The 24,508-nt window shown below is 40.6% G+C and overlaps 3 protein-coding genes across 9 annotated transcripts in view; 2 read left to right on the top strand and 1 right to left on the bottom strand.

The window, feature by feature from the left end:
* RAB8B (RAB8B, member RAS oncogene family) overlaps positions 1-18,438 on the top strand; it is a 27,664-nt gene extending 9,226 nt beyond the window's left edge. For 2 of the 5 annotated variants that reach the window (XM_004943742.5, XM_040706813.2), the window contains exons 2-8: positions 5,064-5,124; positions 5,740-5,800; positions 6,679-6,756; positions 7,796-7,885; positions 8,657-8,722; positions 10,592-10,642; positions 12,161-16,353. In XM_004943742.5, the coding sequence (XP_004943799.3) occupies positions 5,064-5,124; positions 5,740-5,800; positions 6,679-6,756; positions 7,796-7,885; positions 8,657-8,722; positions 10,592-10,642; positions 12,161-12,253 (500 nt within the window). In that variant the 3' untranslated portion in view covers positions 12,254-16,353. Of the gene's footprint in view, positions 1-594; positions 3,306-5,063; positions 5,125-5,739; positions 5,801-6,678; positions 6,757-7,795; positions 7,886-8,656; positions 8,723-10,591; positions 10,643-12,160; positions 16,354-18,246 lie in introns of those variants that run through there. The other 3 variants (XM_040706811.2, XM_040706810.2, XM_040706812.2) reach the window with 3 other exon arrangements.
* Positions 14,468-24,508, top strand: part of USP3 (ubiquitin specific peptidase 3) — a 79,542-nt gene continuing 69,501 nt past the window's right edge. Inside the window, exons 1-3 of one of the 3 annotated variants that reach the window (XM_046899243.1) lie at positions 14,468-14,710; positions 18,247-18,458; positions 22,502-22,588. The gene's annotated coding sequence lies outside the window, so the exon portion shown is untranslated. Of the gene's footprint in view, positions 14,711-18,246; positions 18,459-18,787; positions 19,145-22,501; positions 22,589-24,508 lie in introns of those variants that run through there. The other 2 variants (XM_046899242.1, XM_015278952.4) reach the window with 2 other exon arrangements.
* The window catches only part of CA12 (carbonic anhydrase 12), a 27,848-nt gene continuing 17,979 nt past the window's right edge, over positions 14,640-24,508 (bottom strand). Inside the window, exon 10 of the mRNA XM_413756.7 lies at positions 14,640-24,392. Coding sequence (XP_413756.4) covers positions 24,314-24,392 — 79 coding nt within the window. The 3' untranslated portion in view covers positions 14,640-24,313. The remainder of the gene's footprint in view (positions 24,393-24,508) is intronic.

Genomic DNA, 24,508 nt, shown 5'->3' with positions numbered 1-24,508 from the left:
TGGTCGTTTTCTAGGATACTGGAAATGCCTCAAGAAAGATGGAATGTGAAACCAGCTTTCTGAGGCATCAGCGTGCTGGTTGAATCTACAACAATAGATAAGTAATGGAGTACCATAAAGAGCCTCGGGGGCTGTGGAGGAATGAACAACAAACAAAAAAACTAAAGAAAATAACTAATTTGATCCCTAACCTATGAATCCTACCACTGGGAACAGCCATCCCTGCTGGTAGCTATTTCCTATGGCTTCCTACTTTGGATGTTTGTGACTTAATTGCTGTTTGTTCACAAGAACCAAAAGCCTGCCATATTCAACAAGCTGAACGTGAAGTGTGTTGATTTTTCAGCCATCTGCCTCTTCTCATTTCCTCTTTCTGTTGGTAGATTCCAAGTCATCGTGCTCATTTTGAAGTTGTTTTTAGTTCAGCCTTACTCTGAGCAACTGCAGGAAAAAATTTCCTTTCCTTTTGTCTGTCTGGAAGACCTACATGTTGCATCTTGCCATTAAGTTGCAAAATTGTCTTCCTATGCAGTTCTGCCCATTGGAAGCAAAAAGAACTGACTCCCACAACTCCACAAGTCAGTGCAGTGTGATGGGGGGGAACAGTGCAGTGTAGTTGGAGCGAGCTCAGCTTGAAAGTTGCTGCGTAGATTCCAGTTATCCTGTTTGTTGCTGTATTGCTCAAGAAGGATAAGGAGGGTTTGTACCTTGCCTCCTTTTCTGCCTTCTAGTGAACTCACTTTGATTGCGATTGGTGTCCAGTGGTGCTAAGTGCCACAGCCATTGGAAAAACCGTTCTTCGCCCTTCTAAAATTTTGCTTCTTCCACTTTTGCTTCAGGAGAATAAGTAAGATGTAGATGAGTGGGGGGAGTTCAGTTATGTGTAGCTCAAGCAAAATAGTCTTTAGTGTGATAAATGAGATCTAATAGTGTGATGCATCTTCTGCATTCTTTGACAGATGGGTATAAAAATGAGACTTGAGCAAGCAAGCCAGGTATTCATGTTTTTCACTGCTGCTTTGCTAATTCTGGGTGTTTAATTGCCTTTTTCTGAAAATTCCTTTGGCTTATGTATTAAAAACAAAACCTAAACCATTTAAAATACTCGGACATTGAGGGCTAATACTTCTTTTTAACATAAATTGCATATTCCCTGGCTAGAGATGGAGAAATACTGTCCAGTTGTAGATACGCAGCTACTATGTGCTATCAGAGACTGACGCTTAATTCGCATCCTGAAAGGTTTAAAGTTTGTGGTTGATTTCTTACTACACATGCACCCAAAATAGGTTTGTTGTTGTAATTATACAGTCCCTATGGACTTAGTGAAATAGAAGACCTATTAAATCAACTTGCGTTGGGGTCAACCAGAACTGCCAGCTATCCCACAGCTTTCTCATTGGTGAGGTCCAGCTGCTGCAAACTGCTGTTGAGCTACATGAAGGGTGGAATTAATATACTGGATAACTGTCATACAGAGAAATACTAAGGATTGGTGGGTTTTTTAACCAACTGTATGATTCAAGAATGCAACCCTTCCACAGCCTTCATTGTGAGCAGAGTAAAGAGTGAAGCCTTTCCCTGCAGCTGGAGCTGGTGTACTGATGTACTGGCTCCAGCCTGAATCCGCTATTTAGGTTTCCTTGTGTTGGAGCACAAAACAAAACCTTCATGTCCAAGCAGTGGTGTGTTGCAGGGAAGTGCTGTGGTGCAGGCCTAGCGCTGAACAACGGACATCCCAGCTCTGAGTGGTGAGGGTCACATCTGAGGGGAGAACTGGAGTGCTTTGAGGCTGAGCTGCTGCTCCAGAACCCACAGTAGCAAAATGAACTGTTTCAGCCTCGCTGCTCAACTGGTTGTTCAGTTCTTGCAAGAATTGCATTGTTCTTTTGCGTTGCAACTCTTTGGATTCTTTCCTGGTGTTTCTATAAAGTGATTGCGTTGCAGCTTCATCATGGGTAAAATCTGCCCTGGTAGTTGAAATAAGGAAAGTGTACGTGGGGGCATAGGAAAGAGTGCAGTAGTGGTAGCAGTGTGCTCGGTGTGTGGGATGAATGTGACTTCTTGGTCTCAGTCAGAGGGGACTTAGGTGGGGCTGTCGTGTGTGCACATCCAAATCTGTGTGGTATGTTGGCTCTTTTGAGTGCACAGATTTCTCACAGTGTGAATGTATTGTTGTCAGTTTTCTTGGAAGCTGTGGAAGAAAATATCATCATCTTTAGTAAAGTGAGACGAAAGGATGCACCCCTGACTTGTAGTTGGCAAGGATCTGAAAGCAGTAAACCCTTTGCTCCACTTACCCCCGTCCTACAGTGGAAGCGTAAGCAGTTACAGTCCTAACTGACATGTGGTTCAGTTCTTAGCACAGGCTTCATCCATGCAAACTGCAAGTCTGCAATTCCTTTAACAGTCTTCTACTCATGTCTAGTACCTGCAGACTCACTAGGTGGAAGTGCTGCTGTCAGACTTTGCCATGTGCCAGCTCTACTTCAGCCATTACAAGTAACTATCCCTTGCATTATAAAAATCTAGGTCTGTATCTCCTTAAAAACATCTAGAATGTAATTTCAGGTGGGCATCCAAGTGCTGCAGGGCTCTTTCACCCTTCTGTACAGAAGAACATTGTACATTGTGTTTTGGAACTGTAAGTCTTGTATCTTTTGCAATCAAACTTTTGGATTCATGAATAGCTCTTTATTATCTCTTCAAGTTTTTGTATCCCACTGCGTAATTATATACAAACAAAGAATTTATCAAGATAGGAAATTTTCAGTAATTACTTTTGAAATGCTGTGGTCATTCAGGTGTGTAAAGTGCCACAAATGCAGCTCGGTAAGCAGAGCAGTGCTCACAGCCCCACGCGTGTGCTCAGCGGGAAGTGGTAGCACATGTCACTGGGCTCCCGCTCTGAACGTTTGCAGCTCACCGCTTCCTGTTACTGAAGCAAAAGAACAAAAGCAGCGCCAGTTTGCAGCTTGTTTTAGCTTCTCAAAAGTCACAGTCACATTTGTTAAACTTGGTTGTCTTGTGGCAGATGTTTATGGATTTCCCCTTTTGCTTTCCTTTTAGCTTCGTCTTTATTCAAGGTGGATTTTGGGGAAGTTCCTACTAGAAAGTTTGATTTCTGAGAAGCTGTTCTTTGTGCACGTCTTGTTTTGGAAATCCTGGTACTGTAAGGGAAATGAGTAACTGCAGGAAAGCAGTCAGTGCAGGGCTCCTACCTGCAGTGCGGGCTCGTGCTCGGACGCCATCTCTGCGGGTCTCCTACTGCTGGTGCTGCTGTGTCCTGGCTTTGGTAGCTCACGGTGAGCACAGAATTATCTTTAGCCATGGTTATCCTGGCAGTTAGACTTCAGGCCTAGGCACACAAAAACCTTTTAAAGTTGCTTTGACTTACTGTTGTCCACAATACAATCCCCTTTACTGGAAAAGTAAACTGTCTGTGCTTCTATAACTTTTAGGGAGAAAATAAAGAGCCAAGATGATTCATCTCAGATACAAACACAGTGAAGTGTGATGTCAGCAGATGCTGTACCTGGTTAGGGGAAAAATCTTAATGGCAAGGTAGATGCAAAATTCTATTGACAGATAATGGAAACAATGGTAACACTTTCCAAACTTCCCTCGCCTACAGGAAGACTTTGCGGGGTTGGTTTGGTTTGTTCTTTAAGTAGGCACCATTCTTAGCTTTGGCAGAATGTAGGTTAATGAAAAGATCTGTTGGTGTGTAAATCCATTTGTGAGTCTTGGGAAATTAGGACTGTAGCAATAATCTTAGCATTTTAAATCAATGCAGTTAATTTCGTACAGTAGTAGAAGTGCTGATGTGATATGTGTTTCTGCTGATGTGTTCTAAGCATGTAGCACATCAATATTAAGCAGCTGGAACTCAGTGTTTGCAGTATATTAAAATATTAATATTGCATGTGAGAAGAGTGAAAGTCAAGAACTTAATGAATGTTTGTATTTCATTGTCTCAGTTTGTAGTGTATGAAAATAATAATCTCATGGCTTATTTCCAGTGCTTCCTGTTTATGCTGTGGTTAAATTCATGAAGCTAGAAACAGCATTTTCTTGCTGAAGATATTCTTGATAATTGTCATTTAAATTTCATCTGAGAAAAAAAAAGGGGGGGACCAAAAAAGTGTCTTTTACAGACTGTGACTAACTATCAAGTTATTGTTTAAGATCTAGTGAAAGACAAACAGGTTGTCAACTTCAGATTGGATTAAGTGGGGGAGGGAAGGAGGGCATCAGGGATTCGAGGATCAGGCAGCCCCCAGTGGGACCTGAGCAATCTCAGTTTCAGCTATGTAATAGTAAAGGTTTAGATACACTAAAGCTAAAATAGTCTGGTGAAAACACTAGTCTGTTGGGAGGTCTTGGCTTTGGGTCATGAAGCTGTTTGGTTCTTCTTTTCCCCCATTCAAAAATCAATCTTCAGAAGCAATCACGGAATGGATGGATATCAGATGAAAGAGTAAAGGGTCAAAGGAGGGAAGTATTCTCTTGGTAACTTTTAAAGCTTTCTAGAAAATCTCAGTTATTTCTAAGCTGATGTTCTTGGTCTACTTCAGTCATGTCAGTAACTATATGGTTTTCTCTCCTGCAGTGTCTGATTAGTGTGTATTAAATGTAAGATTTCATGAGCAGATGCCACTTTTGGAAAGCAACGTAAAGGTCATATATGCAATCTTTTCTCAGAGCCAGCAGAGGTCTGAGGGAATGGGCTGGAGCTGTAGGGACTGGTCAGAAGTTGAGAGACATACATATTCACCTTATTGGTGTAGAAGGGGGGGGGGTGGGGGGAAGATTGGATCTTCCCATAACCTTCATTAATGCTACCAGTGAGTCTGAGTTTAGTAATTTTTCCACTGTGCAGAAGAATTTTTTCTTAATACTGTGGGTGCAGCTGAAAGCCTTTTTGTATCTCGCGTTTTGTAGAGTATGGAAGAAATCACAACTTCAGAATAATTTTTTTTTAAGTTTGCATTTAGCAAATTGTACAAACGAAATGGAGCACTTCCTTTTCATTTAAAACAAAATTAATCTTTTTCTGACAGGAATTGACTTCAAGATCAGAACCATAGAATTAGATGGGAAGAAAATCAAGCTACAGATATGGTAAGTACTCCAAAGTAACTTAAGTTTTAAGTGAGTTCTCAATTATCTTTGAGTATGATTATGACGGGACAAGGGGAAATTGTTCCAAACTAGAAGAGGGGAGATCTGAACGGGACATAAGGAAGAAGGTTTTTACACTGAGGGCAGTGAGGCGCTGGCACAGGTTGCTCAGAGAGGTGGTGGTCAGGCTCTGGACAACCTGATCTAGCTGTGGATGTCCCTGTTCATTGTAGGGAGTTGGACTAGATGACCTTTAAAGGTCACTTCCAACTCGAAACATTCTGTGATTCTGTGATTTTTACTGCTTCATGTTTTAATTTATTTAATTCAGGAATTGTATGCATCAGAGCTACCTTAACGTAACACTAGGAAAGGCTGTGTAGTGCTGAGGTCTCATTGCTTGCATGGAAATGCTTTTATGCCACGTTCGTGGTGCTGCTGTAATCACTGATTTTAAGTATGACAGCTTGGAAGTGACGATGACGTTGAGAGCTGAAGAAAGGCATGCACATTGCTTCTAGGTCGTATTTTCCTCAATTAATGAGTATCAAAACATTGTTTTTCTGTTTTTAAAAAGAGCCTCCCCATGAAATGTCTGTTCTCATTGAATTTTAGGGATACAGCAGGCCAGGAGAGGTTCCGCACAATCACAACAGCTTACTACCGAGGAGCCATGGTGAGTGCCCTTCATGAAGTGTATGTACAGCTAGTCTAACTGCTCTGCTGCTCATGAATTGCATCCTGTGAGTCTTCTGCTGGAGAACTGGGTGACTGTCACTTGTGCGATGGGGAATGAAGTGTTTTTCTTGCTTTTTTGTTACTTGCTGATACATTGTCAAGTCATATTTTTATTTTGTGGTGAAACTCAGAGTCTTTTTTAACATAGTTGCACTTTGTGTGTATTGTAGAAAGAAGCTAGGTTGCCAAGCTTGAATTAGAGGGCTTAATAATGCAATGAACCCTTGTATACATTTGAAATATTTGAGGAATAAGTAGTGAATAACTTTAATTCCAATAATCTTTCACTGAGTTGCTTTTTCTCTTCTGCTTTTCATTACCATCAACTGATAGAGAACACAGAATCTGGAGTAGAAATACGATCACCTGTAAAATGAATGTTATTTTTGCCTCCATTGAGAATGACTTTAAGCCAAGTAGCTGTCTTTGTCTTCACTCTTCTTGTTACAACTATGTGTAATGGCTCTTAATGCCACGATTTGAGGTACCCTAGGTCCATGATTTAAGGTACTCTAGGTCCAGTCACTGTTAATTTAAACTCACTGCTAACTAGCTGTGCTGCTATGATGTGTTCTTAGAACCTTCCATGGTAGTAACTCAAAGCTTTCTACTAGTGTGTTTGATCTACCTAATAGTGCCACGAGATGTTAAATAGTAATATTTTGGGGTAAGCAAACGCATAACGCTTTGATAAATTATTGTTTGTAAGTATGTAAGTCCTATGTCAAATTTCCTGTAAGTATAATCAAATGGCATACATCAGAAGTCAACCAATATTCTTAGCTCTTCTAACTAGATTTTCTTAATTTTATTTAGGGAATTATGCTGGTGTATGACATAACAAATGAAAAGTCTTTTGACAACATAAAAAACTGGATAAGAAACATCGAAGAGGTGGGTGCTTTGTAAAAGGAGGCTTTGGAAAATACTACTTAATCATTCTACCTTAAGATTTCACAGGGAAAAATAATAATTTACCTTCACGATAGCAGCCAATATATTTATGACCAAGTTAGACTGTGCAGTGAAGGAAACTGATTAAAACTGATTATTGGTGTGAAGAATATGATCTCCTTCCTGTGGGTATGGAAGGTTGAAAACCTAGGTTCAATAAGTAATAGTGAAGTGTTTCAAAACTGAGCTTACTATGACTTGTGCTGCTCTATCCTGCTTTTGGTTTTGTGTATGGAATGGGTGTGCACCTTGAGATCTTGCTCCTTCTTTGCACTGAGATGATGACAGATCTGCCTAGTTTCAGTTGCTTTTGTGTATGTAGAATTAAAGATTTTTATCCTTTTCATTTGGTCTAGCAGAAAGAAAGCTTAACCATTGTAAATTATTCAGCAGGACATGCTGTCAATTAGAGTGAGATAATTATGAAGTTAGAGGAGAAGCCCTAATTTTATTGAAGCTGTAGTTCGGTAACAGAATCTGTTTTCTTGTTCCTTGTTTTTTTGTATATGTGTTGTGTACCACCACCCTTCCCCCTAAAAAATAAATCCATAGGCTTTTCTTTAGTATGATTCTTTAAATAAGCAAGTTTATTGTACTAGTGATCAAATTGACCCAATATTGACTGGGCTGGAAGTGTGTTTTCACTGAACTTCTTTCTGTTATTATTTACTTAATCATTTATTAATAATTATTTAAAAAATGCAAATATAGTATGTAATGATACCTCAATCCCAGTGTAATGTTACACATAATTTGTTATTATAAGTGGATCAAATGCAGCAATCTTCATTCAAAGCTATTTCATTATTTCAATATTAGATTGCTTGTTTGAAAAGTCATTACCTTTCTCAGTAATGCCCTGTCATTAGGTATCTTTTCTAAAAGGTAATGCCCATTTGTGGATGGGTTTGACACACAGATTTCTTTGAAATCATGGTGCTCTTTATTTCTAAGAGATGACATCTTTTGCTCCCTTCAGCATGCCTCTTCAGATGTAGAGCGAATGATCCTGGGTAACAAGTGTGATATGAATGAAAAGAGACAAGTCTCAAAAGAAAAGGGGGAAAAGGTAAGCTTTATGCTGACTTTATTCAGAAGCCAACTTTTCTTAGTATTCTGGCTATAGGATAGTTGCTTGCTTTTAGGCATACGAGAGCGAGCATGTCTTGCACCTCTGGTTTTAGAAGTTTTTGATATGAGATGCCAGAAGTTTGGCTTGTTTTTAAACAGTCTGTGTTTGAGTTTGAATAAATTTAAGTTATCCTTGACATGAGGGGAAGAATCTGTAAAGAACGCTGAGCTTTGCTATAGCACGAAGTCTTGTGAGTCTCAATATAAAGCTTTGGGTGTAGTTTCGCCAGTTGAGTGTGGTGGTTACTGGTCCTTCTCGTAGGTACTAGGACTAAAGTAATTAGTTCAGTGAGAACAGAATGCTATAGAATAGAATGCTATTCTATACTAGAATATAAGAGTACTGTGCAATAAACACCACCATGTATGCAGCTGAAATAGTGTGGGATGGTTTTATGTAGTTATCTGTTCAACATGCACGTGGCAGTAATGATTTTAATTCAGTGATTTTGGGTCTTAAATTTTAAGTCCTTTGTGAGCAGTTAATCTTTCTGAGGGGTTTGCATTTACATGGAGATACAGCCTGTTCTAACATTCTTCTGTTTGTCCAGTAACTCTAATGCTTTAGTAAAAGAAAAGTAGAAATAAAGCTTCATTTGTTTGCAAAGCCTGCTGCAGTCTGTAACACCTGTTGTATTATGAACTTACGTAGAATATTCGTTTGCAAAGGAACTTCAGAACAACTGAAAAATTTTAATCTCTCTTTCAGTTAGCAATTGACTATGGAATCAAATTTTTGGAGACAAGTGCAAAATCCAGCATAAATGTGGAAGAGGTAAGGGATGGGTGTTTATGCTTAGATGTGTTTTGTGAATATTCCTGTGGAGGCATGTTGCACGATTGGTAGCTAATGGGCTTACTGACCTGATCTGGGACATGAAATCACACCTGGCTCCTGGCTTACCAGTCTTGTTCTATTTAGAATGCTGTTGTAAAACCTAGCGTTTCTTGTTTTCTGGTAATATCTGGCATTGTTTTAAAATGGATTGTTAACAGAGTGTTATTATTGTAACAAACAGTTGCTTTAAATTTCAATAGCAAGTGCTCTTGGACAGGAAATAGGTAGAATTTTAGAACCAAGCTCTGTGGAGAAAATTGCCTTTGAGATTCTTTATTTTCAGAACAACATGCTGCTGTGCCAAGGAGTCTTCAGGTTACTACTAAGTATGCTATGCAGATGAGACTGAAGTTTTTCTTGTAGACATGGAACATGAGCATAGACTGTCATAAACTGATGTTAGAGAAGGAAGAAAGCTAATACTACTAGAGTATAGACCTGCAGTCTGTTTTCTTGCAAACAAGTTCCATGCTAAAAACACCAGCTCCATATTTGTGAGAGCATTAGGAAATAAACTGGGAAGAAAGAGTAGCTCAAGTCAAATCTACTGTACCATGAATCACTATTATCATCTCAAGGAGTATTGTGTGAGTCTGTTAACTTCATGAAAAATGTGAACAAGAAAATAGTATGATATCAGAAGGCAGGTACGTTAAGATTTATTCACTCAGATTGGAGGCATTGTGCTGCATTAGGAAGAGTGCTGGACCTGATTTTCAGTATCATAATGATTCTTCTGGCAGCCAGTAGGAGTGTGACTATTAGCAACTAATACCAGTGGTGGATAGCAGCAGTCTCCTAATGCAAAGTACACATCTTGGTTAGTTCCTGTGGAAGGTAGACTTATGTTTCGCGGCGTGCCCTGCAATTTCATTCTAACTCTTCTAGATTATTAAATTAGTTTGCCTATTTCAAACTACTTGATTATGAGTACTTTTAAAAATTGGTACATAAATTGTGAAGAAAGAATAAATAGATGCAACTGACAAGTAACAATTTAGTTTTATTTCCACCAGAAGTTGAAACTTGTGGGGAATGATACACTTGTAATACTGTTATGATCACAAGTAAGCTAGTTTATTTTATTGGCAATGAATTGTTTGCATTAAGTGCTTTTGTCCTTGGATATATTCAGAACACAATGTGAGAGTAAAGGTTTACAGTTTCTCCAATCTGGAATGTAATTAGAGTGTTGATATGTCCAGGTACTGTGAAATCTTACTTCTTATCAATTTGGGTAATTGCAGCATGTTTCTGCTGCAGCACTTTCTCTGCTCCTTTGTATGTCCAAGTCTGAGATGCTGAGATTTGCCAGAGTGGTCGGAGTGATTTCTTTTATTTTTTTGTTAGGGAATGTGGTAAGCATAAAGAAGGGCTATAGGTAGCCCAGGAGTAAGAGATTTGAAACATAGAAAGAAAACTAATTTTGATGTGAATTCCCAGGTATACCAGCCTCGAAACTTCATGTACGTTTCTAGTTGCAATGTGCAGTACAGTTTGGCCAAAAAAAAAAAGGAAACAATTAATGTATGTAGCCTTCTATTCATCAGATGTTTTTTGTCCAAGAAGTAGGCAGTGGGGAAAGCTGTTTGCTTCAAAGATGAGAAAGAAAGAAACAAAAACAATTTTTTTTTTCTTTGAAAGCATGCTCATTGCAGTGTTAAATAAGCAGCTTTTGTACGCTGTGCCTTGCAACTCAAAGTGCTGTGTGGCCTACACAACGTTTGTATGTCTGACTACTCCTAATCTATCTTTTAATGTCTCTATTGACTGATTCCTCTATTCTTATTTTTTTCTCCTCGCCAGGCTTTTTTCACGCTTGCACGGGACATTATGACAAAGCTCAACAGAAAAATGGTTTGTATTTCCAGTGGCATACAAAGTAGATACACTGAAATTACGGTTAAAATAACTGGCTTGCTAGTAGTAGCCCTGTCCAAAAGTTTCTGGTGATCGCAGTAGGTTCTACATCAAATTTGAGTGAACAGATAAGGGGAGAATGGGGAAGGGGGGAAGAACATTGTGCTCAGCTATGCTATGAGAAACCAGGCTGCAGAGCTGCTGCTGAAATATGCTCTCTAGTTTCTAGTACTGTGATCCCCTAAGGTGTTAGCTGGAGAACAAGTGAGCGTCCAGCACAGAACTACTAGGACAGTTCATCTGGTAGGGAGCTTAAGAGCACATGATCCATAGGGAAGGTTTAATGACCTGGGCTTTCTTAGCATGTCGAAAGGAAGGCTGTCTACAACTATCTGGGGAGCAGCTGACAAAGGTCATCAGGACTTTCCTTGCTGGTGCCAGCTAACATATCAGTGACCACAAACTGGTGCTTGGGAAGTTTAGATTGGGCATTGGAGGGTGGGGGAGGGAGTCATCGTGAGGGTTGTATAGCTCTGGAATAGGTTCTGAAGAGGGTTATGGATCTGTTTTTGAAAGTTGCCGAAATTCAACTAGACAAATCTATAGTTGGCCTGATCTAGTGTTAGTCATAGTTCTGCCTTGAGTGAGAGGCAGGAGCAGATGATCAGCAACCTTTCCAACCAGTGCTTCTGTGACATAATCGTAATCCTTCATTCTTTTTTAAGTCATAAGGTAACATGCAGCTTTGATTTAGTGAAGCAGTTCTTAATCACACATTGTTCTGTATCTGGAATCCTTGTTGCTCTTGCAGTTAGTTGTTCATTTACTCTAAAGGATAATAGCAGACTATATTTACCTAACTTACCTGTCAGAGAAGAGAGCGAGATTCAGTAGGTGCCAAATTTGCTTGTTAATTTCTTAAGCTGCTTTGCAGTCACTTAGATATACAAATTTACTGAGGCAATCACTAGTCATGGCAGCTTCCATGAACAAGGATTCAGTGGTGCAAATTTCATTAAGCAGAAGGATTTTATCACTTTCTGTTAAAGGACTTGCAGTGGATTTCATGGTTGTGCTGTTAACTGGCACAGATGCTAGAACTCAAGCTGACCTTAAGCGTATACATGTTCTCTGTTTAGAAGTGGTCACTTAAACACAAATGCACATTGGCATGAAATTGTTCTTTATTTTGTGTGAACATTACCACTGAGCAGCCTGAAACTGGTGTGTTCTTTGTCCTTGTAACACCGTGATCCTTACTTCACTGAATGTCACATTTTGTAGTCACTGAGCTAATACTTGAGATTTGGACCATTGGACAAATGTTTCTTTTCAAGATAAGCAGTTCTATGAAGTGACTGACTGAGCCTGGATAACTGAGAAGCTCAGGCTGTAACAAACCATTCCTCCGGTTATCATTTTGCAAGAGGGAGATGTAATGGGGAAATTAGTAAAGCTAAAATCAGTTTTAATTTGCGTTGCATTTCATGACATTGATAACCTTTTCTTTTTCAGAATGACAGCAGTTCATCGGGGGCAGGTGGGCCGGTAAAAATAACAGAAAATCGATCTAAGAAGAGCAGCTTCTTTCGATGCACGCTACTTTGATGAACTTTTAACAATAGACTGCAGCACACTTAGAACCTTTTCTGCTTCTTTGAAAGCACAGGGTCACAAAGCCTCAGAAATAATACCACCAAGCTGCTGCTGAGAGCTCCATTGAACGTAGACTGCGATACACAAAATATCAAGTGGATTTTGCTCACTAAGCCTATCCATCTGTCAGGCTCCTTTTACTCAAATACGGAAGCTATGAAGTGGAGACACAAATGCAAGAGTTAACTTGTTTTCCTTTTTTACTTTCTGTTTTATTGCCTGTTGCGAAAGCTGCTATGTTTCTTTTAACTTTGCACATTCATATTAGCCTCTTACTGCCTGTTACAGCACAATCTTACATTTGTATTTGCACAGTTTCGCTTGTAAGTAAGATTCTTAACAGATTTGTGCAGATTTTTCCCTTCTGTTTTGAACAAATTTATTTTAAAGCAGAACAGCCAGAGGACAGATTAAGTCTCATTTCCATTATTTTCTTTGCTGTGTACTTACGGCCATGACTGCAGTATGGGTGTTGACACTCGAGTGATGAGAATTACTCTAACAATTGACATTTAACGATTTGTAAGAGTTCTGTCTCACAGATGCACAAATCTGTTCATGCAGAAGCCATGGCTTTTATTCTGAATGTAGTATGTTGCTTTTCTTTACCAGATTTAGAAAAGTTGTGTTCTGAATTGCCAGTCACTGTCTGATTTCACAGATGCACCTTTTGGTAATTTTAATAAACACCATGTCTTTCCTCACTTAACTTCCATTTGTTAGCTCAAACTGCCTGCACCTTTTCTTTGTTTTTGATGAGGAAGTACACCCTGGAGTTGAGATCATCACAAATTGGCCTCATTGCAATCACTTAAGTGGCTTATGGAATCTGAATGCATGAGTTTTGAGTAACCACTTTGTGGATTCACTTGCTCAGAATGACTGCTCTGAAGGTGACTTTGATTTCTATTTTAGTGATAAAGATGGTCTGTTAATGTCTGTAAGCATCAGCCCTTGACAAAAAGGTGTCCAAAAGTTAGCTTCCTGTGTGGTTGCTGAAGTTCATCAAGCTCTGGCACTACATGAAGGGTCACACTCGGGCTGGAACACAATATTGGTTACGCAGTTAATGATGAATGTATGAAGCCCTCATTGGTCTGCTCAAGCAGTACAACTTTTTTTTTTTTGTCAAAAGCTGGTACAGTGACCTAGACTGTTAGAAGCAGAGTTGAAACTTAGTTGCCTTTTTTACTCAACTGAGCATTGTATAATGTAGTCTTTGTTCCTACTACTTTTTTATTGTCTACTGAAAATTTTCCTCAATAAGCAAGTAAAATAGGTGCTCTAGTTCTGTTGATGTGCCAAACTTGGACCATTGTAAGCTTTAACTACAAGTTTGTGTCCAGCATGTTTGTTATTAGGGGATAGGTGGATTCTGTCATTGTCGAAGTAATGTCTCTGACTTGCTTGCTTTTGCTTCACTATGTTGTCGAGTTGCAAACAGTGAATTGGTTGTTACTGCAGATAACTGCTTCATTCGTGCTGTCTGGTACTGAGTTTGTCATCTCGGGTCTGTTGTAAATACTTTGAAAATGAACAGACCAATAGCATTGGATATAAAAGGACCTTTGATTTGAAAAGATCTAACAGTAGTAGCTGGTTCTATAAAGATTAAGGTGTTATCAACCTGTTCCCACATGTAGCTTAATAGAAATAGTTACTGCAATTAGATGGTCAATCTCATAACCTTCTGTTGCTGCACTTAAAGAAAAATCGTAATGGCAACAAAGGTTTAGTGGAAAGTCAAAGCATCCCTAACTGCTCAGTTGTCTACCCTTGATGTTTTTCTTGGACAGGCTAAGGCAGTTATGTTTTCTGTATGTTTTTTCTTTTTCTTCTTTTGAAAAAAAAGTGCTTCTGTACAGAAAGTGTTGTGACACCAATTATGAATGTTGTTTATTTTCAGTAATTTACCTCCGACTTACTTGGTGTCGTAATACTTTGATTTTTATCTCAGGGGTTGTCTGCAAACCAAAACTGACATGTTCTGTGTTTGGCACCGTTTACAGAATGCTTTGTGTTGTTTTTCCTGTCTTCGCTGTGTGGTTAAGTGTGCATTCAATATTAGTCTCCATGAACTTCCCTTTGAAAGAGCCTGTAAGTAGGAGAGTCTATGAAGTGCTTCTTGAAGCAGCAGTGAATTGGGGTATCTGCTCTGTATTTGGGGGGAGGGGGGGCGGGGGGAAACTTGCTATTTTCTTACATTTAGCTGTGCTAAACTGTACATAAATGTGAGGTAAGACCATAGGAAATTCACTTTATGCATGATAAAATGATGCAGTAAATATTTCACTTTGCTTAATGTTCATGTAAAGTTCATCTTTTTCTATTTGTAGAAGAATTTAGTGCAATTTTGTTGTCCCCTGCTGAAACTGAAGAATTCTAATTTCATGTGGTCTTATGGATAAGGTAAAATGCAGATTTCTCTCTGTTTTGCCCCTACCCCTGTTCTCCAGCAGTATTAAATGGATGAGTGGCTGCACTTTGTCAGTGTGCTAACTTCTGGTCAGTATAGACCTCTTTCTGTCTACAGTCTGCCTTGTCAGACATAGAAAACCGTGCTGTATCTTAGCGTGCAAATCAGCTGTATGTTTTACTGGGAATTTTTTAGCTATGTTTTGCTTTAGACAAGTGGGTGATGATAAATGACATGTTTTGCCTAGGCATCAGATGCTGGGTACTACAGGCTTTTCTAATACCAGTAGGATTGTTTTGTGCAGTCTCTGTTGCTACTTGGCTCAAACCTATATAACCTAAATTTTGAAGGACTCAACTATACCTCAGTCAACTAGTTAGTATTCTCATGTTCATTAGAATGAAAGTCATAGAATTATTCATGAAGCAACAAATGTGTTTCTGTTTTGCTCCAGAAATTGCCATTAAGCTTTTAGGAGAAGCAGATGTTTCTGGTGGATTTTAATGGAATAAAACCACTGTTTATGCTGTTGAGGTTTTTTGAAATATTTCTCTGCCCTGTGTCTGTGTACTGTATCTTGACCAGTATTTTTCTAAATGGCTTAGAAAGAAATGTGGTCTCAGTGCACTGCAGTTTTAGCTTCCAGCCTGTGCTCAGCAAAACATGCACAAGTTGTTTTTGTTGAGTGTATCTAGAATATTTGATTTACTGAATGTCTTACTGGAAGTTGTATTATTGTTAAAGCTTAAACCACTCGAAACATAGCTGACTTTTCTATTTGGGGGCAGTCTCAAAGATGCTGGTTGAGTTTTCAGATCTGTAGTTGTGGTTTTTTTCCTTTTTTTTCCTCTTTTGTGCCCTTTTTAACATGAACTATTTCCATTGTAAGTACATTTCCCTTTCTAGTCCGCTGAAGTCATTTAAGAAGTCATAGTCATTTTCACAAGTGAAAAAAGGATTATTGAACATACATATTGCATTGAAATATTGTGAATGGATACTGATTTGAAGTACATGAATGATATGTAAAAATGCATAAATGTTATTTGTGGAAATGCCCTGTTATTTTGCTGTCTGTTAATGTAACTGAAATTTTGCAACTTGTTAAGGATTGGTCTGTAGGTGATGATAAATAGGTCTTTTTCTTCTCCATTCACTGAGCTTCTTAAGCCATTATAAATAAAACTTGTATTCCTCTCTTCCACAAAAGCAGAATTTCCACTGATTTTTCTTGTTCCTGGTGAATTTAAGTATTCTAGTGCATTCCTATGGCCTTACAGATGTTTTTGCAAATAAAACTTCAATTACAGTTATTTTAATGCAACGTAGCTACTAAATTCAGACTAGAAAGTATAGTCCTTGAGAAATTGCTTAATTTTGAAATAGAAGTGTTCTACTGTGTGTGTTTAAGCACATTTTTATCTCTGATTAAAGGTGTAATGTGAAAAGCTCCTGCAGATAAAGTGATCTTGTCATGTGATTAACCTGTAAGCCTAATCATTGTGTATCGATGTGTATAGACAAAAAAAATTCCCTCCCCCCAAAAAAAACCACTTTAAATTCTAATGGTTTTATTACTCCATGTGAACTTTTTTACAATAATATGTCTCAAATAAAAGTTACGTAATGAAAAGAATTTGGAGTATTTTGTATGAAATATTCCACATAGTTGTTAGAAGGTTGGCATTTCCACTGTGTTTCTCATGTCTGTTGTGGATAGTAGTTCAGCTGACTTGCCTGTGTGAAGCTGTAACTTCAGTGGTAAACCACAGGTGTTCTTGTATGGTTTTGCTTGCACCTAAACTTGTCTGTTCTTCAGATATATCTGAAATGTCCTTTATTCCTGGAGTGATTGCTTTTTGTAGAAATTAAGTATATTATTCAAGTGACTTCAGGTTTCATACGGAAGTGTTTTGTCAGTGTATCATGAAAAGGTACAGGTGCTGCTCAGAAGGTACTTGGGAAGTAAAGCTAACATAAGAGACAGTCTCCAATTTGAGTAAGAACTATTCAGTCACTTAGTTATCCCTGACTTCACCTTTTCTTTTTGATTATTTTTTTTCTTGGTGAAGGGTATGATCTTACTACTTCTATATAACCTGAGACACAAATACCATCAATATGTTAAATACTGTTTGTCGAACCTTATTCACCACTGTATATGGAGGGATTTGACAGAATTGTTTGCTATTATATTATCAATAGCTTTTGACTTAAAAAGTCATGTGGTTTGGCCATAAGTCATGATTGGTATGAAATTAGAAAAGGAAAGAATAGCTGTGTCTGTTCAAGGCACGTGAATGGTTGAGACACCCAGTTGGGCACCCTGGTGAGTGTATAGGAGGAGTGCTTCACCAGAGATGACAAGTAGCTTCTAAAATTTATGCTTCTTACACGTTCCTGTAGTAACCTGCATTTAGCTGAAACAGTGTTTTGTGCCTTTTTGCCTCCCACAAGAGCAAGCTGGAGTTAGCTTCTCGATAACGCCTGTTGTTATTTTAGTGTTTGCTTTCTGTACTCAGACTGCTTCTGGCAGACAAGTTTGCTGCTTTAGGACCAACTGTTTAAACCTTATCTTGCAGTTGTCTTCATCTGAATTGGGTACAGATAATTTGCAGTGCTAAAATTACTTCTGTGAGTCCTTCAGCTTAAACAGAAACGAGTGGCGTGCATCTGCGCCCCAACAGCATTTTAAACTAGCATTCTTCATTTGTTAAAAGGAAGTAGCAGGTATACTTAACACTGCATAAAACTGGTGGTTTATTACAGTTCCTGGATCTGTCTTTTGACTGTGAACCAGGAGTTACTACAAAAGTAGCTCTCACATGCTTACAGATCAGGGGTGAGTTATTGGTACTTGTGTGGAACCTATTTTTATGGTCTGGTAAACTGCCTTTTTTGTGAATAACGCTTTCCAAGTTAGTTGACTGGTGGCTCTTTCAGACTTTTTGGACTGTATCTAGGTCGTCAATGTCATGTCAGGTCTTAAAATTCCTTTTAAAGTTCCTTAGAAAGGGGAGGTTCAGGTTGGACATGAGGGAAAATTTATTCTCTGAGTGCCTAGGCAGTGGGATGGGCTGCTCAGGGAGGTGCTGGAGTCACTGACCCTGGGGGTGCTCAAGGAACGTTTAAATGTTGTACTGGGGGACATGGTTGAGCGGGGGAATATTGGTGGTAGGTAGATGGTTGGACTGGGTGATCCTGGAGGTCTTTTCCAACCCCGGTCATGCTATGATTGTGTTGTCTTCAAAGTGAACGCACATTCTGTCAATATTCATTGACTGTTGAGCTCTTATTAAGCATCTTCTGTGAGGCGACCATTGGTGAGAGCTCCCAGCACTACTTTGTGTGCAGACTTTGGTTGGACCACTGGCACTGTGCGCATCTCTTCCTTCAGCCAGTGAACCATTTATGCTTTCCTTGTGCTTACGTTAATACATTTTCTTAAAGGAAAAGTTGAACATTTATTTTCGCTCTTGTTTTCAAATCCTTGGGGTTATTCTTTCCTTTTTATCTCTTTTCCCTCCAGGTACCACAGCAGCTAACTGGTTCTGGTGTCTTCTAGATGGAGGATGGCGTTATCCAAAGAAGCTTAAGCCAGCTCTGTCCGTGCTTCTCACATCCAATGCAACCGAATGCTTTTGGGCCGCTTCACCTGCTGCGTGATGATTGTAAAAGCCACACCTACACTTTGCACAAATAAAATACAAGGAAGAGGCAAGCGTGTGTCTTAAACCATTTGTAAGTAGTTTCCCACAGTTGTGTGGTTAGGTGTGTTTTGCAAAGTGCAAAACGGGGGCTCAACTGCACTTTACACTCAAGTCTCCGGCACTGCTGCCCGAAGGCACGGGGTGCCGCATCCCCGAGATACCCAAGGCGCTGCGCTGGGGGCAGCCAGCCCGTGGTTGGGGGCATTACGGTCGCCTCCACCCCCACCATTTTATGGCTTTGACTGCTCCAGCGCGGCCCGCGCGCCGCCCCGCTCTCTCCTCTCGGCAGGGCGTGGCGCCAGCAGGGGGCGGCCCGGGCCCGCGAGGCGCTCTCAGGGCGCGTTCCGCACCGCCTTCCTCAGCGTTCTGTGGAGAAGCGGGTGGCGCGAGCTCGAGGCGGCCTCGGCCCAGCGCAGAGCGCCCCGCAGGCGCGAGGCCTTCCCGTCACGTCACGGGGGGTGCGCCGCGTCCTGCTGCTCCGCCCCGAGCGGCCCCGCCGGGCTCCGGCACGTCGTGCGAGGCGGGTCTATCGCTTTCGGCGCCTGGAAGGCGTTCCCGAGGACGGCGGCGATGGTAGGAAACCGTTGGAAGGGGCGTTTCGGAGCTGGTCTGTTTGCTGCGCGCTCTCAGGCGGTGCGGCCGGCCCGGCTGCTCTGTGCTGCAGTGATCGGTGTGCCGCCGTCAGGTGATGCTTTTAACCGCCCTCACACATCAGAGGTGAAACCACATTAATAATTCTTGAAAGTGGGGGGGGGGGGAAAAAAACCCAATCTTCTTTTTTATTGTCATGGGAAACATAGTTTTATTTAGAATACACCTCTTTTGTGGTATTCATTCTGCAGCTCCCTAACCAGCGTGTTTGCCTCACGGGGATCCTTAATGAGATCCCGGACAGACATTTTAACCACCTGTGGGTAATGCAGTAGGAATGATGGCTGTGGCGGGGTTCTCCGCTCCCGTTGTTCCTCCCTTTGGTGTATTTTGGCTGCTGTCCCTGCTGCTTTCTGCTCCCTGTGCAGCCCTGAGGGCAGCCCAGGTGTTCCTATGTTGAAGTGTAATGACGTTGTCACCAACGTTGCTTGTTTTGAAGAGAAATGATCGTCCCTCAGGCTGGAATTCGAATTCAATAACTGAAAAACATGCCTTGTTTTAAAGCTCTGGTTGTCCTCGTATAGCGGAGTCAGAGGGTGCTCCGTCCTGCCCATCCCTGGGCTGCAGCCGGGTGTTTTTGCTGCTGTGACACCCACTAAGAACTGTAGGACTTGTTTAAAATTAATTGTTTGCTACAAAGTCACACGAAGTATATCCTGCACTGTTGAGTGGCCTCCTTGTTGCATATGAAATGGCTAAAAAGCCTAAGGTTAGTGTGGTTTTGGTCTAATCTACCTTGTGGAATGAATTTTTAATTACTTATTTCAGAAAAGCCAACAAAGCCAGGAAGAGGCCGTGCTTGTCTCTGCTGCACAGCTGTACTGTGTTAAGTTGTACGGAGCCACTTAACAAATATTCAAATTAATCAATTATTTTTTAAATTTCCTTAAATATTAGACATGTAACGGCAGGTAAGGCATGATGTTCTTGTTTCTGACGTTTCTTTTGCTGGGTTTACGGAAGCTGTTAATGAAAAACGTGGGAATTGCTGGGGTTGGGCTTTTCAGATTCGTGCAGCGATGGATGACTTCTCATGAAGTAACACTGTGGTTATCTGCTATTGTCGTTGTACTTCAGAAAGGATGGACGTGAGCTGCACAAATCACCGGCGTTGTGGTGGAGTGGCTGTTGGTATATTTTAACACATTGCTGCAAGGTGCTGTTCCAAACCTGCGTGTTTATTTCTGTGGAGGTGATGAGACTTTGGTAGATCTGCTGTCCTGCCATGTGCTGTAAAAGCAGCCTGTAGGATTAGCAGAGCTGGTAAAAGACACTCCCCTGTCTATGAAGAGATATGGCCACAATGCTGCCTGCCTGGCTTTATAAAGTTGGATATACCTTATAACCCTATATAACTGTGTTTTTTAATGTCTTATGAAGTGGGAATGTAAAAGATGTTTGTTTGCCCCAAGTGGGAGCCTGTGGATTTCTGCTGATGTCTCTGTGATGGTTGAAACAGCTGGTAATATTTAATGAACTCTATCTCCATGTGTTTACAAATAAAGATTTCAGAAATCACATTCTGGTGATGATGCTGTATGTGCCTCCAAAAGCGTGTTAACGTGACAAAGACTGCATGTGCATAGTTTGGCAGAAAAATGATCCCCGAGTAATAACGCTTGGCTTTCAATTCCTTGTTCCGCAGTAAGCATCCCGGCATTCGTGTTTATTTTTACATTTCCTTTTGCTATTGTTTCCGAGCTCTATTGCACGGCGTTGTGAGGAAGTAGAGGAGGCAGCAGCAGCTTTCCTGACTCTGCTCTGCGCGACACTAGGTGGTGCTGTTTCTCCTCTCTGGAATTGCAAATTGCTCATTGTTTTTGCTAACAGTTCCTAAGCACGTTTTGAGAAGAAAGCGAAAGATTTGGACTTCTGGGTTCCTTTTTGAGACAGTTTTCCTGAGGCTGTGCAATATATTTGTATTTTTCTCAAAGAAAGCTAGTGCTTTAGAGAAAGTGTGCAGACTTCCCAAGCTCTCTAGTTATGAGCAGTGTTGCGCAGGTGTAGCTGCCTTAGTGTGGTGGAAAGCATTTGCTTACTTCTCAAGGAGTAGCCAAGGAGAAACAGGTTAGGTTAAGTATAGAACAATTTCATAGGCTTCAGAAAAAAATCACAAATAAAGCTGCACAGTAAGTCAGCTATGGCTCTGGGTTGGAACACATGCAGACTGTGAGCTTCTGGGAAGGTTAGAAAGGCTTTACATGAAGTGCTCTGCAGCCACCAAGCAGGTAGCTGGCACTGGGAGCTGCTCGGTGCCCCGAGGCTTTCATGCCACCAACTCCTTGTTAATTCCTGCTTACTTGTTAGGAGTCAGCCCTGTAATAACCACTCACGTTCAAGAAGTGGAAAGCAGAGCCTATTGTTTGATGCCTGTAGGCTGGTGGCCCCGTGAGGCCATCCATGGCAGGCCGTGGCTCTTCACCAAGCCCTAGAGCTGAGCGTGGAGGGATGGGCTGTGCTGCAGAGCCTTCTCTTGGCTTCTGCTGGGCTCCAAAAGCGTAGGCAATCCACATCTCTCTGTAATTGTTTACTTGTTGAACAGGCTGCCAAAACAAAAAACAAGGTGTCAGAGTTTCCTTTTGTTTAAAGAGTCTGTTTATGTGAGTTTTCTTGAAATTTGGAACATATAAACATGGCCTCTTTTAATGAAGTCTGCAGGGTAGAGTGCTCTCCAGTTTACATTTTCTAGTAATGAACAGAAATGATAGTCTTTTTGAAAGTAGAAGGCAAGCCAAGTTAAAAATGAAGTGAAAGTGACATTAGGATAGTCCTTGCAGGTTAATAATGGATTCTCACCGTGGCGTTTTGAAAGCCTGTGTCCCAGGCAATAATCCTGTTGAAAGCCCTGCTGTTCCCAGGTTCCTGCTGCACATACCAGACATCACCCAGCCCCTCTGGGAGAAGGGCTTGTGCTGTCATGGAACTTGTAGAAGAAATGGCATTTCCCTGTTGCTTCTTTCAAAGCACAGGTGGGTTTGTGTCGCCAAGGCTCACTCACTGCATGTGGTATCTTTGCAAAGCATGGCAGAAAGGCATTATATAGTCTGTTGCCTTGATGTTTGCAGGTTATGCATTACTGATTGTATTACTGTCAGCTTACCTTGGTATCTTTGAAACCTGCTGGCTAGTTTCCACAAAATGGGGTGAACGGCTGAGCCTGCACAAGATTCCTGAGCAGCCGGGACAGAGGAGCTTCTGCCAGTAGTGCCCATTGAGGGAGGAGCATTGTGTTGTCTCACTGATGCAGCTCAGAGACACTGCACGCTCTGGGACTCTGGGATTTTGGAAAAGCTGTTTCCATTAGAATGATCTGCCTTTTACTTCACTGTCCCCAGTGGTTCAACACCAGCCATCTCATGTGAAGAACTCTGGTTGCTGACCTTCCTGCTACTTAGTTTAATTATCTTTATAATTTCTTGGCAGGTTTTCTTGCATCCTCACGATGAAGGTGGCGCGGTGCCATGCGCTGTTATCCTGGTCCTCATGAGGACTTGCTGCTCCTGATGCAGAGTGAGTGACTTCCTTTTTAGCCCACCAGCATCCCAGATAATGTCCAATATAATCTGTTGTCTGTCTACACAGTTAAAGAGAACAACTTGTGCCTTGTTGAATTTAGGGGGAAAAGAATCAGTCTTTGTTTATAACTTCACTTTTGTAAAGCAGCTGTTAGAAGTACACAGCTGAGACCTCATGGATACCACACATCTGTGTTGCAGCTTTCTGCAATGATAAATGAGTAAATATGAAGCTTACATGTTTAGCAATGGACAATAGATTTAAAGTCGAGGGCTAGTTATTAAATGAGATTTAAGACATTGATCTTGCTATAAAATGAATAAAAATGCTATTTCACTTGAACTCAGAAAGCTTCACAATTGCAAAACAGCTCTATTTTCTGCCAGTGTCTTAGCTGCAGTCAAGAAGCTTTGTTGTTGTCGTTGGTTTTTCTAAGCTCTTACATTTAATAAGCTTTTTTAGAAATAAAAATTTTCTTGCCTGAAGTAATCCTTCACATTTTGTTTACACACATGAGATGTGATCCATATAGAACTTCTTGTAACCTAATGCGACCGGTGCAACTTTTGGAATGAGCTTAGTTAATGCACTTAGTTGTGCAAGGTGTGCCATAGCACTACACTGTTCATAGTGGATGAAATGCAAAAATGAGATATTATGATCCTAGTGTTGGCAGCTTTTAGTAGAAGAGTCCTGTGTCTATCCTGCCAGCTGAAACCAAGCTGATAGAAGTTGACATTAGGAGGCTGATAGTAGCTGCTCGCACGCGACTTTTCCTTACAGTAAGCGTATATTTTTTGGTTGTGTGGGCTGAGGTTCTTCACTGTCAAATTCAGGAGGAGTTCTGTAAGCACCTGCTGCTAGGCTGGTTAAACCTTGCTCTTCAGAACTCAATACAAGTTCACATCACCTCCAGCAGAAGCATACTTCTCACTTTCAAAACCGCACAATGAGACTCGGGAGTACTTATGAAATTTGAGGAGATAATTTTAATTACCTTCTAATAATTAAATTACTAAATTCAGAAAACAAAAAAAACTAAATCAGCGAAATGATCTACAATAGAATTGGATTCATTATATGTACTCTAAAATCAGTCAAGATTTCAAGATTAAATAGGAAGTGGCATGCTAAAAAGCAGCAGTAATGGCGGTATCTCCCACATCATTCATATACATGCTACAAATAAGAGCAGAATATTAAGATAAATAAGATAAAATGCCCTTTTAACAGATCTGTGAGGATTTATAATAATCGGAATGCAGGATGTTCCTTGGCTATCTTGTTTGTATTCATGATGCTGTTCCTGGATTACCCGAAGACCAAAACATTGACCTAGCAGTAAGGAGTATGCGTACCTTGCTCAGTGTCTTCAAGTTTGAATGCTTGTGGGAAAATCTTTGCTAAACAAACCATGAATCTGGAGTCTAGGATTAACTATAGAATCAGTTAAAAGACACAGACTCAGTAAGCAGCCAGCATGAAAAAAAGTGTGGGGAGGAATTTAGCTCTCATCAGTATTCACTGATCATATCTCCCTGGAACAGGAGAACAAAGGCTCCAGTAGAAGTTTGGGCTGGTACGTTTTTAGAACACTCTGAGCTTATCATTAGCCAGGAGCAAGAGACTCCACTCCACAAGAGAGCACCATTATGTTCCACTCGTGCAGAATCAGTCAGTGCTATGAATGAAACGGGGTGTCTGAGACAGAGCACAGCATCATAGCTTGGAAATAGCTTCTTCCTTCTGCTGCGTGCCTTGCGTGTAGGTGACCTCTCGGTTCCCTTCTTTTGTGCAGCTGAAACAAGACAGTTATATTAAATAGTTATAATTGCAACAAAGGAAAAGCACTATTAGTTATTTTAAAAGTTCCATTACTCAAGGATGAAGTTATTTTTCTCTGAACTAGTGCAG

The sequence above is a fragment of the Gallus gallus genome, chromosome 10, assembly GCF_016699485.2.
Source record: "Gallus gallus isolate bGalGal1 chromosome 10, bGalGal1.mat.broiler.GRCg7b, whole genome shotgun sequence".
Classification (NCBI taxonomy): Eukaryota; Metazoa; Chordata; class Aves; order Galliformes; family Phasianidae; genus Gallus; species Gallus gallus.
The sequence above is the reverse complement of the archived record's forward strand: the minus strand, read 5'-3'. Positions and strand labels throughout refer to the sequence as shown.